Source organism: Heterodontus francisci, chromosome 3 (assembly GCF_036365525.1).
Source record: "Heterodontus francisci isolate sHetFra1 chromosome 3, sHetFra1.hap1, whole genome shotgun sequence".
Taxonomy (NCBI): Eukaryota; Metazoa; Chordata; class Chondrichthyes; order Heterodontiformes; family Heterodontidae; genus Heterodontus; species Heterodontus francisci.
The window spans coordinates 161,521,594-161,533,953 of NC_090373.1; the positions used below are offsets into that span (position 1 = coordinate 161,521,594).

General features: G+C 46.7%; 1 protein-coding gene across 2 annotated transcripts in view; it reads left to right on the forward strand.

Annotated features, from left to right (window-relative positions):
• The window catches only part of LOC137353201 (putative uncharacterized protein C6orf183), an 89,542-nt gene that overhangs the window by 9,772 nt on the left and 67,410 nt on the right, over window positions 1-12,360 (forward strand). For both annotated transcript variants that reach the window (XM_068019258.1, XM_068019267.1), the window contains 2 exons: window positions 8,965-9,110; window positions 10,025-10,097. In XM_068019258.1, coding sequence (XP_067875359.1) covers window positions 8,974-9,110; window positions 10,025-10,097 — 210 coding nt within the window. In that variant the 5' untranslated portion in view covers window positions 8,965-8,973. The remainder of the gene's footprint in view (window positions 1-8,964; window positions 9,111-10,024; window positions 10,098-12,360) is intronic.

The following is a 12,360-nucleotide window of genomic DNA, read 5'->3' on the forward strand; positions in this document are numbered from 1 at the left end:
AGGATAAATCCCATCTGGCCCAGGGGACTTATCTATTTTCACACTTTCCAAAATTGCTAACACCTCCTCCTTGTGAACCTCAATCCCATCTAGCCTAGTAGCCTGAATCTCAGTATTCTCCTCGACAACATTTTCTTTCTCTACTGTAAATACTGACGCAAAATATTCATTTAACGCTTCCCCTATCTCCTCTGATTCCACACACAACTTCCCACTACTATCCTTGATTGGCCCAGAGATTATTACCTTTGAGGTTCTGCTTCTTCATTTGGTGCTTCGTTCCTCATACTGACTGTGCATAACCTCTTTCCTTGTCCTGCCAATGTCATTAGTACGTACACGGACTATGATGACTGGAACTTCCCCCTCCCACTGTAAGTTCCTCTCCAGCCCTGAGCAGATGTCCCAAACCCTGGCGACGGGAAGGCAACACAGCTTTCTAGACTCTCACTCTTTGCTGCAGAGAACTGTGTCAATCCTCCTCACTATATTGTCCCCTACTACCACTGCTTTCCTTTTTGCTCCTCCACTTGAATGGCTTCCTGTACCATGCTGCCATGATCAGTCTGCTCATCCACACTACAACTCTTGCTCTTGCCCATACTTATGGGTGGCGCAGTGGTTAGCACCACAGCCTCACAGCTCCAGGGACCCGGGTTCAATTCTGGGTACTGCCTGTGCAGAGTTTGCAAGTTCTCCCTGTGTCTGCGTGGGTTTCCGCCGAGTGCTCCTGTTTCCTCCCACATCCAAAGACTTGCAGGTGATAGGTAAATTGGCCGTTGTAAATTGCCCCTAGTGCAGGGAGGTGATAGGGAATATGGAATTACTGTAGGGTTAGTATAAATGGGTGGTTGTTGGTCGGCACAGACTCGGTGGGCCGAAGGGCCTGTTTCAGTGCTGTATCTCTAAATAAATAAAAAAATAAAAAACTGCAAGAACATTGAACTTGTTGCTCAATTGCAAGCGCTGAGGCTGCTCCACTCCCACCTTCTCAATCCCCTTACCTGCCTGGCTCTCAGTCACACCCTCCTGTCCCTGACCACTGACCAAATCAGACGACCCTATCCTAATGGGGTGTGACTGCCTTCTGGAACAAAGTGTCCAGGTAACATTCCCCCTCCCTGATGCATTGCAATGTCTGCAGCTCAGCCTCCAGCTCATCTACTCTCAGCCGAAGCTCCTCAAGCCACAGACACTTTCTACAGATGTGGTTGCCATGGATTGCTGTGGCATCCCACATACTGCAGCCATGATACATCACCTATCCTGCCATCTATATTGTGTTAATTAAATTAAATTTATTTCTCTTAATTAATTTATAGTTCCCCTCTTCACTGAAGTCCCTCACTCATCCTTCTTCACACTCTGTGCACTCAAGTAGCACTCAGAGACCCCTGAATTTATACTCGCTGAAGAACAATGAGTCAGCTTTTCTAGAGCTCAGAAACCAGTTTAAGCTAGCTACAACTACTCTCGGAGAGCTTGTTTATCCCTGTTTAAAACTAAGAAATTTAACTTGCCTCTGAACTTCAATAGGAATTTCAGTTAATTGCTAAATGTGAACAAAAACTAAACTTTAGAGAAATTAACCCTTAAAATCCCATCCCTTACCAAACTCCCTTCTTCACGCTCAGTTCACTGCACATGATGTCAAGAAACTGCTGAATGCACTGGATAGAGCAAAGGCTATGGGACTTGACAACATTCATTACTGAAGGCTTGTGCTCCAGAACTAGCCCTGCCCCTAGTCAAGCTGTTCCAGTACAGCTACAACACTGGCATCTACCCAACAATGTGGCAAATTGCTCAGGTATGTCCTGTCCACAAAAAGCAGGACAAATCCAAATCAGTCAATTACTGCCCATCAGTCTACTCTCGATCATCAACAAAGTGATGTAAGGTGTTGACAGTGCCATCAAGCAGCACTTACACAGCAATAACCTGCTCAATGATGCTCATTTTGGATTCTGTCAGGACCTCATTAGAGCCTCGGACCAAACATGGACAAAAGAGTTGAATTCCAGTTATAAATGAGTGTGTTTGCACTTGACATCAATGCAGTACCTGACCGAGTGTGGCATCAAGGAACCCTAGCAAAGCTGTAGCCGATGGGAATCAGGGAAAAAGCTCTCCACTGGTTGGAGTCATACCTAGCACAAAGAAAGATGGTTGTGGTTATTGGAGGCCAATCATCTCAGCCCCAGGCCTTCGCTGCAGGAGTTCCTCAGGGTAGTGTCCTAGGCCCAACCATCTTCAGCTGCTTCATCAATGACCTTCCCTCCATCTTAAGGTCAGAAGTCAGCATGTTCACTGATGATTGCAGTGTTCAGTACCATTCGCAACTCTTCAGATACTGAAGCAGTCCGTGTAGAAATGCAGCAAGACTTAGACAATATCCAGGCTTGGGCTGATAAGTGGCCCATGACCTCTACCACTCAGAAGGATACGGGCAGGAGGTGCTTGGGGACACCACCACCTGAAAATTCCCTTCCAAGCCACACACCACCCTGACTGGAAATATATCACTGTTCCTTCACTGTTGCTGGGACAAAATCCTGGAAATTACTCCCCAACAGCACTGTGGGTGTATCAAGACCACATGGATTGCAGTGGTTCAAGAAGGCGTCTTACCACCAACTTGTCAAGAAAAATTGTGGATGGGCAATAAATGCTGGCTTTGCCAGTGACACGTACATCCCATGAAAACCCTGTCTGCCCCCTCAGGTAAACACAAAAAAAACCCCTCAGCCGGTCTGGCAGCATCAGTGGAGAGAGAAGCAGAGTTAAAGTTTCAGGTCTGTGACTTTTCTTCAGAACTGGCAAAGGTTAGAAATGTAATAGGTTTTAAGCAAGTAAAGCGGGAATGGGCGGAAAGAGAACAAAGGGGAAGGTGTATGATAGGACAGAGGGCTGGAGAGATTAACTGTCAAGGAGGCCATGGGGCAAGGGCAAAGAGAGTGCACTAATGGTGTGGTGAAAGACAAAACATTAGTGCAGAGAGAGTGTTAATGATAGAATAATGAACAGCCCTAGCCAAAAGCACAAACATGAAAAACCCAGTTAAAGGCAGGCACATGGTTAAAAAAAACCCAAAATAAAATAAAATAATAATTAAAAAGGGGGCCAGTCATGCTCTGAAATTATTGAACTCAATGAAGTGCTGTCCCTCGAGCTTGTATTGATGTTCACTGGAACACTGCAGCAGGCCAAAGACAGAAATGTGGGCATGAGAGCAGAGGAATGTGCTGAAATGGATTGCTTGCCTCATGCCCACATGTCTGTCCTTGGCCTGCTGCAGTGCTCCAGTGAACATCAACACAAGCTCGAGGAACAGCACCTCATTTTCCAATTAGGCACGTTATAGCCTTCCGGACTAAACATTGAGTTCAATAATTTCAGAGCATAACTGGGCCCCTTTGTTAGTATTTTATTTTATCATTTTTTTACCATGTGCCTGCCTTTAACTGGCTGTGCCAGGGCATCCAAAGTGCCTTCCATTAGTTAGACTTACCCTTGCATGTTTAGGTTTTTTAAATCAAGTCTATATAGACTTTTGATGACATGATAAGTGTTAATTACCGCCAGTCAACATCTCTGGCACTGAAAATTAACTATTACAAATGTGGAGTCGCATTCCTTTAGGTTTTAATTTTTATTGGATTTTTTTCGAATGTAAATTTTTAAAAAACTTCTTTCTGTCTCTTTTTTCTCTCCCTCTGAATCTAATCTTTCCTTTTTTACGTCTCTTTCTGTACCTGATTTGACATTGAATTCACTTCCTTCTCAGTCTTTGCCCTGTTAATTTCAGAATCCTTCAATCTGATTGGTTAAGGAGATATTACATTTGCTTGCCCTGTTCACTCAGATCCCAGATGCCTGCAGATGGCACTGTGCCATTAGCATCTCCCCCTTCCAGCAATTTGCAGGGCAAAATATTGCTGACATTAAATGGCGAAGGACGTGTCTGACTAACAGTGGGTGTCATCATTGGCCTGGAACAGCAATATTTGGACCAGCAACTTCACGCCTTTCAATGCATTTCACAAGATATAATTTCTGCAAAGTTAACTGCAGAAAGGCACAACTTGGATAACAGTTTTTGGATGTTTGATTTTTACTGCACATCTGCAGTTCGCCTGAAGTTGTTGTACATTTGCGCATAAATAACGCCAGTCGCCATCAACCGCACCACTATTAAAATAGTAAGTTGTGTCCCATTTTATTTCAACAGTTTGAGATGAGGGCCTCCTTATTTCTTTGGAGCCTGATAGTCCTCATTGAGTCTGGAGCTCCTGGTGATCCACTAGTAGTTTGTCGTTGTGGGTATAGCGGTGTTTGGGTCACTCAATGCCCATTGGTTTAGGACAACCTCCCAAAAGTTTATTATCGGACATGTTGGGATGAATTTTCAGGTCCCAGTGGGGTGCAAATGGACAAAAAAACAGGTGTTGGTTGGTGTGCAGGTTTCCTGATGATGATCCTGATGCCGGTGAGTTTCACCAGGTGCGGGGAGGGCAGCCCCAAGGTCCCACCCGATCCATTAACTGAGCCAATTAACATTGTTAAAGACGTGATGAGACCTTGTTAAGGGGCATGTTCTGACCATGACTGGGGTACACAGGTTGCACGCGCAGTCTGGGGCAGACCAGGTGAATGGAGGCAGACACACAGTGAGGAGCCAGTCATGGCTCCCCCCCCTCCCCCACAAGGAATTAGGCGGGCTCCATGAAAGGGTGAACGGTCATAGAGTCATACAGCACAGAAACAAGCCCTTCGGCCCAACATGTCTGTGCTGGCCATCAAGCACCTATCTATTCTAATCCCATTTTCCAGCACTTGGCCCTTAGCCTTTGGCGCTTCAAGTGCTCATTTCAGTACTTCTTAAATGTTGTGAGGGTTCCTGCCTCTACCACCCCTTCAGGTAGTGTGTTCCAGATTCCAACCACTCCCTGGGTGAAAAATTGTTTCCTCAAATGCCCCCCCTTACCTTAAATCTATGCCCCTTGGTTATTGACCCCTCTGCTAAGGGAAAAAGTTTCTTCCTATCTACCCTAGCTATGCCCCTCATAATTTTGTATACCTCAATCCTATCTCTCCTCAGCCTTCTCTGCTCTAAAGAAAACAACCCTAGCCTATCCAGTCTCTCTTCATAGCTGAATTGCTGCAGCCCAGGCAACATCCTGGTGAATCTCCTTTGCACCCTCTCCAGTGCAATCACATCATTCCGATAGTGTGGTGCCCGGAACTATACACAGTACTCCAGCTGTGAAGAGGGGGACTCGGCCATTGGCACACAGGTACCATCAGGTCAGCGGAGGTTGCGGGAGAGTGGGCAGTTCAGGGGGTCATCACCCTGCTGGCATCGTGGGGCCATAAGAGGAGGGGGCAAGGCTGTCAAGCACAATTGAGGGAACACCTGAGCACCAGGAAGACAGCAGCTGGCAATGGGAGGGGCATAAGTCTTAGATTTTGGGTCCAGTGGCAATGAAGATAGACATGGTCTCGCAGGCCCAGAAGGCAGTGGGTTTTTTTTTTTAGAGATACAGCACTGAAACAGGCCCTTCAGCCCACCGAGTCTGTGCCGACCATCAACCACCCATTTATACTAATCCTACACTAATCTCATATTCCTATCACATCCCCACCTGTCCCTATATTCTCCTACCACCTACCTATACTAGGGGCAATTTATAATGGCCAATTTACCTATCAACCTGCAAGTCTTTTTGGTTTCTCCTCCGTTGCTGAAATCCCCCAGGTCCAGGGCATCATCAATTGTACCCATGTGGCCACAAAGGCACCCAGTCACCGGCCAATGAGATTCATCAATAGGAAGGGCTTCCACTCCCTCAAATTTCAACTGGTCTGTGACCACACCAAGAACTTCCTCCATGTGTACACTCACTTTCCTGGCAGCTGCCAAGACTCCTTCATCCTTTGGCAGTCCAGGCTGCCCAGCTCTTCACTTCCACCCCCCCAAACTCACCCCTCTACGAAAGCCTGAGACAGAGGCAATACAACCAAAACTACCTGCTCCCAAGGACAACCATGGAGCAGGCAGTCAGCTTCTCAAGATGCAGTTCCAGTGCTTGGACCAGTCGACTGGTGCCCTGCAATAGACTCCTGCAAGGTCATTGTGTGGTCTGCTGCACTGTCTATAACATTCCCCTCCAGAGAGGTGTGGATCTTGAAAAGGGTGAGGCCCGGCAGGGACACGGCTCATTGGAGGAAGAGGAGGAGCAGGACATGGAAGAGGAGGTGGAGGGGAAGATGCAGATACCAGAGGTGCCCCGGCTGCACAGGAAGTGGCAGGTACTGGCACAGGGCTCAAGGGTCTCATCAGGAAGCCATCAACATCAGGGATCATGTGATCCAGGCACTTTTCAACTAAGCTCCTCTGACCCAGGATGAATGGTATGGTATAGATCTCACTCTGAGCTTTCTGTGCTAACACTTCCATTGAAGACACAGCCTGGAACATGTAAACTCTTGCCTCCAATGAAAGATGCAAACCTGCCCAGAGGTTTCAGCGTCACCATAGACAGATCTTGCTAGCCTTCACTATTTCATTCCTCTTTTCTTGTCCCACCATTAATAAAGGAAGACTCACACGTCTGGCTTCATATGTCAATATTTACTAGGTGTTCATAAAGACATAGTTACAGGTAGAAGCTACCCCAGTGACCCACTCAGTGCTCTGCTCGACGTGGTGGCCTCTGCTCAGCCACTTCTACACAGTGCTGCAATTGAGGCCTAGGAGGAGATGGAAACAGCCTGCTTACTTGCCTCTGCCTGCAGCTGAGATGCATGTGGTGGTGTCCTCATCATGGAGGTGCCCCCCCCCCCCCGGCACCGCCAGAGGCTGCTGCACCTGCAACATTGAGGAGGCAACCACCTTCACAGGGCCCTGCTACACAGTTGCCTGCTCCATGAGAAGGTCCAAGGAGACCGATGATGATGGAGCCCCATGAGGGGTGGCACCCTCATCCCTCCTTGGTGACATCCTCAGCCTCTGGCTGGTGCTCCGGATGACTGGAGGGGAGCTCCAGTTGCAGCGCAATTGGCATCCCCTCCAAACATCGCTGTGCCATTAGGGCCACTGGCTACATAGTGTAGCATGCATCCTGTGGACGTCAGTGAGCAGTTCCTGCATGCATTCTGAGTGCTGCAACATATGGATCTCCATAATGTTGTCCATTCTCTCGATGGGGAAGCACATGTGTTCAAAGCCCTGAGCCATGGTGACACATATGAGGTGGATGGACTCCTCCATTCTCACCCATGACCCGCACTGCTTCAGGGAACTCCAACATGTGGGAACACATCTATTGCTGCTGGTCCAGTTAGATCTGTGCCCAGATGAGCAGGGGTGTCTCTGTCCTCCATTTTCCAAGGGGGACTGACCATAGCTACCTCTGCCACTCTCAGCTCCTACTGCACACTAGTGCCATGCTCATCACCCAGTGCCACCCTATCTAACCGTGCATGAGGAACCACCGAGGTGACTATATCTGCGCTGGTGGAGGGAGCACTTGTAAGGTGTGATTTTGCTTGATCTGAGCTCTGCTGTTGCTGCATTTGGCCTGGTGATGCTGAGGGAGTTGGTCTAATTGCCTCGATGTCTGCACCTGTGGGACACACAAGAAGAGACCATGAGAGCTCGCCTTGGAGAGCAGAAGCCTCTGCAGTGCTGAGGCTTCCCAGTGCAGCTCATCTCGAACAGGGTGGAGTACAATGCACCCCCTTGGTGAACGCATTGCAATCTCTCATCATCATCTCTACTGCGGATGCCCATTTCATCCTTACCAACTTTCTTGTGGTCAGTGACCCTAGCAATGTTCATCCATGGCTCCCTCCTCCATGGTGGTAATAATATGTAGGTAGGGAACTCTCCTCCCATCTGGGCTCTCTCACGGGCATTTTGAGCATGTTTCTCCTGCAAGGATAAAAGACAGTGTGATAAGGCACTGCTGGACTCTATGGCCAATGACAGCAGCACCTATTCATTAGAAGCTACCTGTTTCAGTGCTGGCAGGTCTTCAGCGGCACCATAGCTCTGAGCCATTCTGAGGGATCAGTAAGTGCCTTTGGAACACACACCTCCCATGTTCAGCAGCAGCATGCGCCGTTAGGCTCCTCAGCTGGTGAGTCTGCTGGAGAGTGAATACCCAAAGGCCTGTCTTAAGGACTATGGGCTGCACTCACCTTGCCAGATCGTATCAGGCCATTGAACCTCTTCCTACATTCGATCCAATTTCTATGCACTAAATGCCATCTGTTGACTGCGTCAGCTATCTCTATCCAGGTCTGCTTAGTCTGGGTGGGTGGCCTCCTCCTGCCACCTTCGGGGAAGAGGACTCTTGAGGAGGACCTCCTGGTCTGCATCTGCGAATCGAGGTGCTGCCCTGCCCCAGGTTCCAGGTCTCTGCCTCTCCTGAGACATTCTATGATTCTATGATCTTCCAAACTGAAGTTAAAGCAGTGAAATTGCTGTCATGGTCTGTTTAAATCAGGCCTGCAGTTGAACAGTCCCATCTCCGTTCCTGCCCCCGTGGCCACTAATTGGCCAACAAACCCATCTCCAGGCCAATTAAGGGGGCGTCCCCCGTGCAAATTGGGGTTGGTGACTGTTTCACCCTGGGGGTTGGGTTCAGGACCGAGAAATGAAACCAACTTCCATTTCCCACCCCCAGAAGGAAAATCCTGCCCGTTAACTTTGATTCACACCATCGGATTTCTTGACCAAGTCCAAATCAATATTTGAAAACAAAATTTATTGCCATAATTATCTGTAATAAATATGCTCAAGTTTTGTACCACATTTGGTGTATATTTTGAGTTCTTGGTTAATGCCTAATATTTCAGATTAAACTCCTGAATGATGAGTGATGCAATTGGTGCTAAGTAAAGTAATTTTAAAAAAGTACTTATTTGAACGGCACATCTTTCTTCTGCTGAAAATAGCTGTGAGCAATGGGTGAAATGTACCAAGTCTCTGCTACGGCAAGAATCCAGGATATGGAGAATGAGCTAGCTGGAGAGCTGGCAGAACTGAAGCTAGAGATTGAAGAAAATGAAATATTACAAGGAGCACCTACACGACCTTTCAGGTAACACTTGATAATAAACATTGGTCCACTTATTTTTTTGTATTGTGTTTAAAAACACACAACACATAGTATATTTTAAGAAATGTACAGTAAAACACTTTTTGTATGTTAGCACAAATAAAGCAAAAAGCCTAATCAGGATTATGTTGAAGTTGTAAAAATATTACTTTTGTGCTCTGATGCATTGCACCTTGACATGATTGAATGTGGGGTAGACATCTTCTGATGTCTAGTCATTTATGCAACACTAAGAGTACATTTACACTACAAGTTTAGTATCAATGTGAAGTGGTTTAAACTTTCAACCAATAGAAAATTGTGAGTGTAAGTCTAGAGTTAGAATTAAACCTGACTCTGGAGCAAAGTGAAATTATAGTAATTTTGTCATATTAATTTGATTTGACAATACATGGAGTGCAAATCCAAAGTTTTGTCAAACCTAGTATGGTTGTAAACCTAATCGTAACTTTTTCCTACCTGTAAACATTTAATTTTCTTACTTTTGGGAGACAGCACTCAGCACTTCAGGGATACCCCATGAACAAGCTAGTCAAAGTTCTAGTCAGGCAGGAGACAAGCAATTTAAACAGAGCTCTTCCTGGCTGGAATCTGAGTGACTGCTGCTGGTCTCAAAATTGGTGACTTCAGTGAAAATGCATCCTAACGTTGAAACGTTACAGTATTTTGCACTAGAAACAACTTTTCCAGCAACTAACAGACTTCTGGGCTAGAATTAGCTGGAACTTCCTAAATCCAAAGGAAATAATTAATCAATGTTTATAATCTTTCAAATACATGAAACAGAACAGATAGCCAATTGATACAATTGATGTTAAACACTTCATAATGCCCTTTGTATCTCTCAATGCAACATTGTTCCTGTTTTCACTGTAATGTGTATGCATTTTTTTCAGTTCTGTTTGTATACCGAAGGACATTTCCTATTTCAGAAAGGAACGTGAACTGCTCTTGAAGAAAGGTTTGCAGGTAAAATATCAGAAATGTTAAAATTGAGTATATAGCATGAGGAACAGTGCCTGGCAGTATTGGGCATTGCTGGGATTTGGCAGTATGGGGGAAGCAGCATGTAGCAGCCTTATGCCGAAGGAGGTCCCAGGAGAATGGCACCCAAACTGTCATTGGCCCTTTTCAAAATAGCTGGCTCCAACCTTCCATACACTTCTGCCCACCAGCTTCCTGTCCTGGACCTAGCCGCAGTCCCTTTTGCACATTCAGGTACCCTGACTTTCCCCATCAACATTCAGTCCTGTCCTTATCTTCCTTAAAGCATTCAAGAGTAAATGTTCTACTTCTTAAAATTAACAAACATAAAAGGATGCGTTTGATGACAACGCAACCACTAGGTGGCACAGTACTTGCGCATGCGCAAATGCAGGCTCTTCAACTGGAACGTCACTGTCTGCGACGTTCAGGCAGCTGCTAGGATTAAAGATGGCGCTGCTCAGTTTATCACAGGAAATGCTTATCGCTAGATCGATGTAGCAAACTAACCTTACATTAAGTTGGATGGAAGCCCAGTAATATGCTATGTAATTATAGGATACCAACTGTATTCCTCAGATCCATTTAATATTCCAGTAATTCTATTAAATACAAAAGGAATTTTATGATTGAATTTCCATTGTAACATAGTGAATTGGCACCCCGATCGATGAAAAGAAAATCGAGCAGAGTATAAAATGTGCTGCCAATTCGATATGTGATTTGTTTATATGACTGACCAGGACTGATTTCACTCGAACGCAGCTATTAGCTCCTGCCCCACTGGCCGCTGTCACCCCCTCCTCCCTCCTCCCCACCGGTCACTTCCCCCCCACCCCCCAACTCTAGCTGCTAGCTCGAGGCCGCGCCGCTTCCCTCCTCTCGGCCACTCACTCCTACATTGCCCCATCACCCCTTGCGGCCCGCCTCGCTTCTTCAGGCAGCGCATGGAGAACGACCAAACGTGGGAGCGAGTGGCCGAGAGGCGGGAAGCAGCGCAGCCGAAAGCAAGGAATGAGGAACAATTGGCCGGGGAGTTGGTGGGGGGGGGGTGGAGGAGCAGCGAGGTCTGGAGCAAACGGCTGAGGGGAGGAAGCATCGAGGCCTGGACCAAGTTGCCGAGGGTGGAGAGCTCCAGCCTCAAAGTCTCCCATTAAGCTGCTCCCTCCAGCCAAGTGGGGGGCTGGATACCCGATGACGCTTTATTGCGCATGCACGAAGATAGGCCAGGTGCGGATACGCGATGACGTTTGCGCTGCGCAATGACATCATCCCGCACATGTGCCATTTATTCCTGGACAGATGTAGCTGCGCATGTGCGCAGCTTGGAGCACTCTGATGACATCAGTGGGCTGCTGTGTTGTCAGGAGTCACTTTGAACATAAATTCACTGGCTGAGGGTAAGCAGTTTTCTGATGTGTACCTAAACATGTGCCAGGATCACGGGGGAAGAATATTTAGGGAACAATTAAAGAGTTTACCAAGTTTCAGTGTTTAATAAACTTAAGTTTCCAAAGATTAGAAAAGATTGCCAGTGGCTAGGACACATGCTAGGAATATTTAAATTTGGGGGGTGTCTTCCCTGATTTAACTCCCCCCCCCCCCCCCACCACCCCCACCTTTGACAGAAGTTCCTGCTGGGTAGATTCCAATGTGATAAAGGATTGCAGACATGGGCATTTTCATCGCCAGATTTTTTAAACTGAATATCTACAGCCAATAAATGTGACTGGCTCAGGAAAAACTAATTCTTGATAATCAATCTCTTTGTAGCAGATTAGAAAACAGTAAATGAATAATTCAGCCTCTCAGAGCTATTGGTTTTCAGTGAGGAGATCATAATATAAAAACACAGTTGTAATATATATTTATATATACCATAATTAGCCTGGAATAAAAGCTTTGAGAATTCAATCTCTAGTTTCTTTCTGGTTATTTTGGAAAAAGTAAAGAAACTCTCAAATCCTCATATAGGGTGGTAGTTTATGCCCTTCCCCCATTGCAAGTTTGGAGGCAGGGAGGGCATTAAATTGGGCGGCATGGTGGAGGGTGGGGACCCCATCACCTTCCCACCTACACCCCGATTAAGCCCGTTGCGGCAAGGCCCATGGATGGCCCTCCTGCCCTGCTGCCAGTTGAGGCCCTTAAGGGGCAATTAATGCCCAATTAAGAGCCTTTTCCCAGCGTCACTGGTATTAACCAGCCTGTCATCACGCAGGGAGCATAACATGCAAACCCTTGTGGGTTT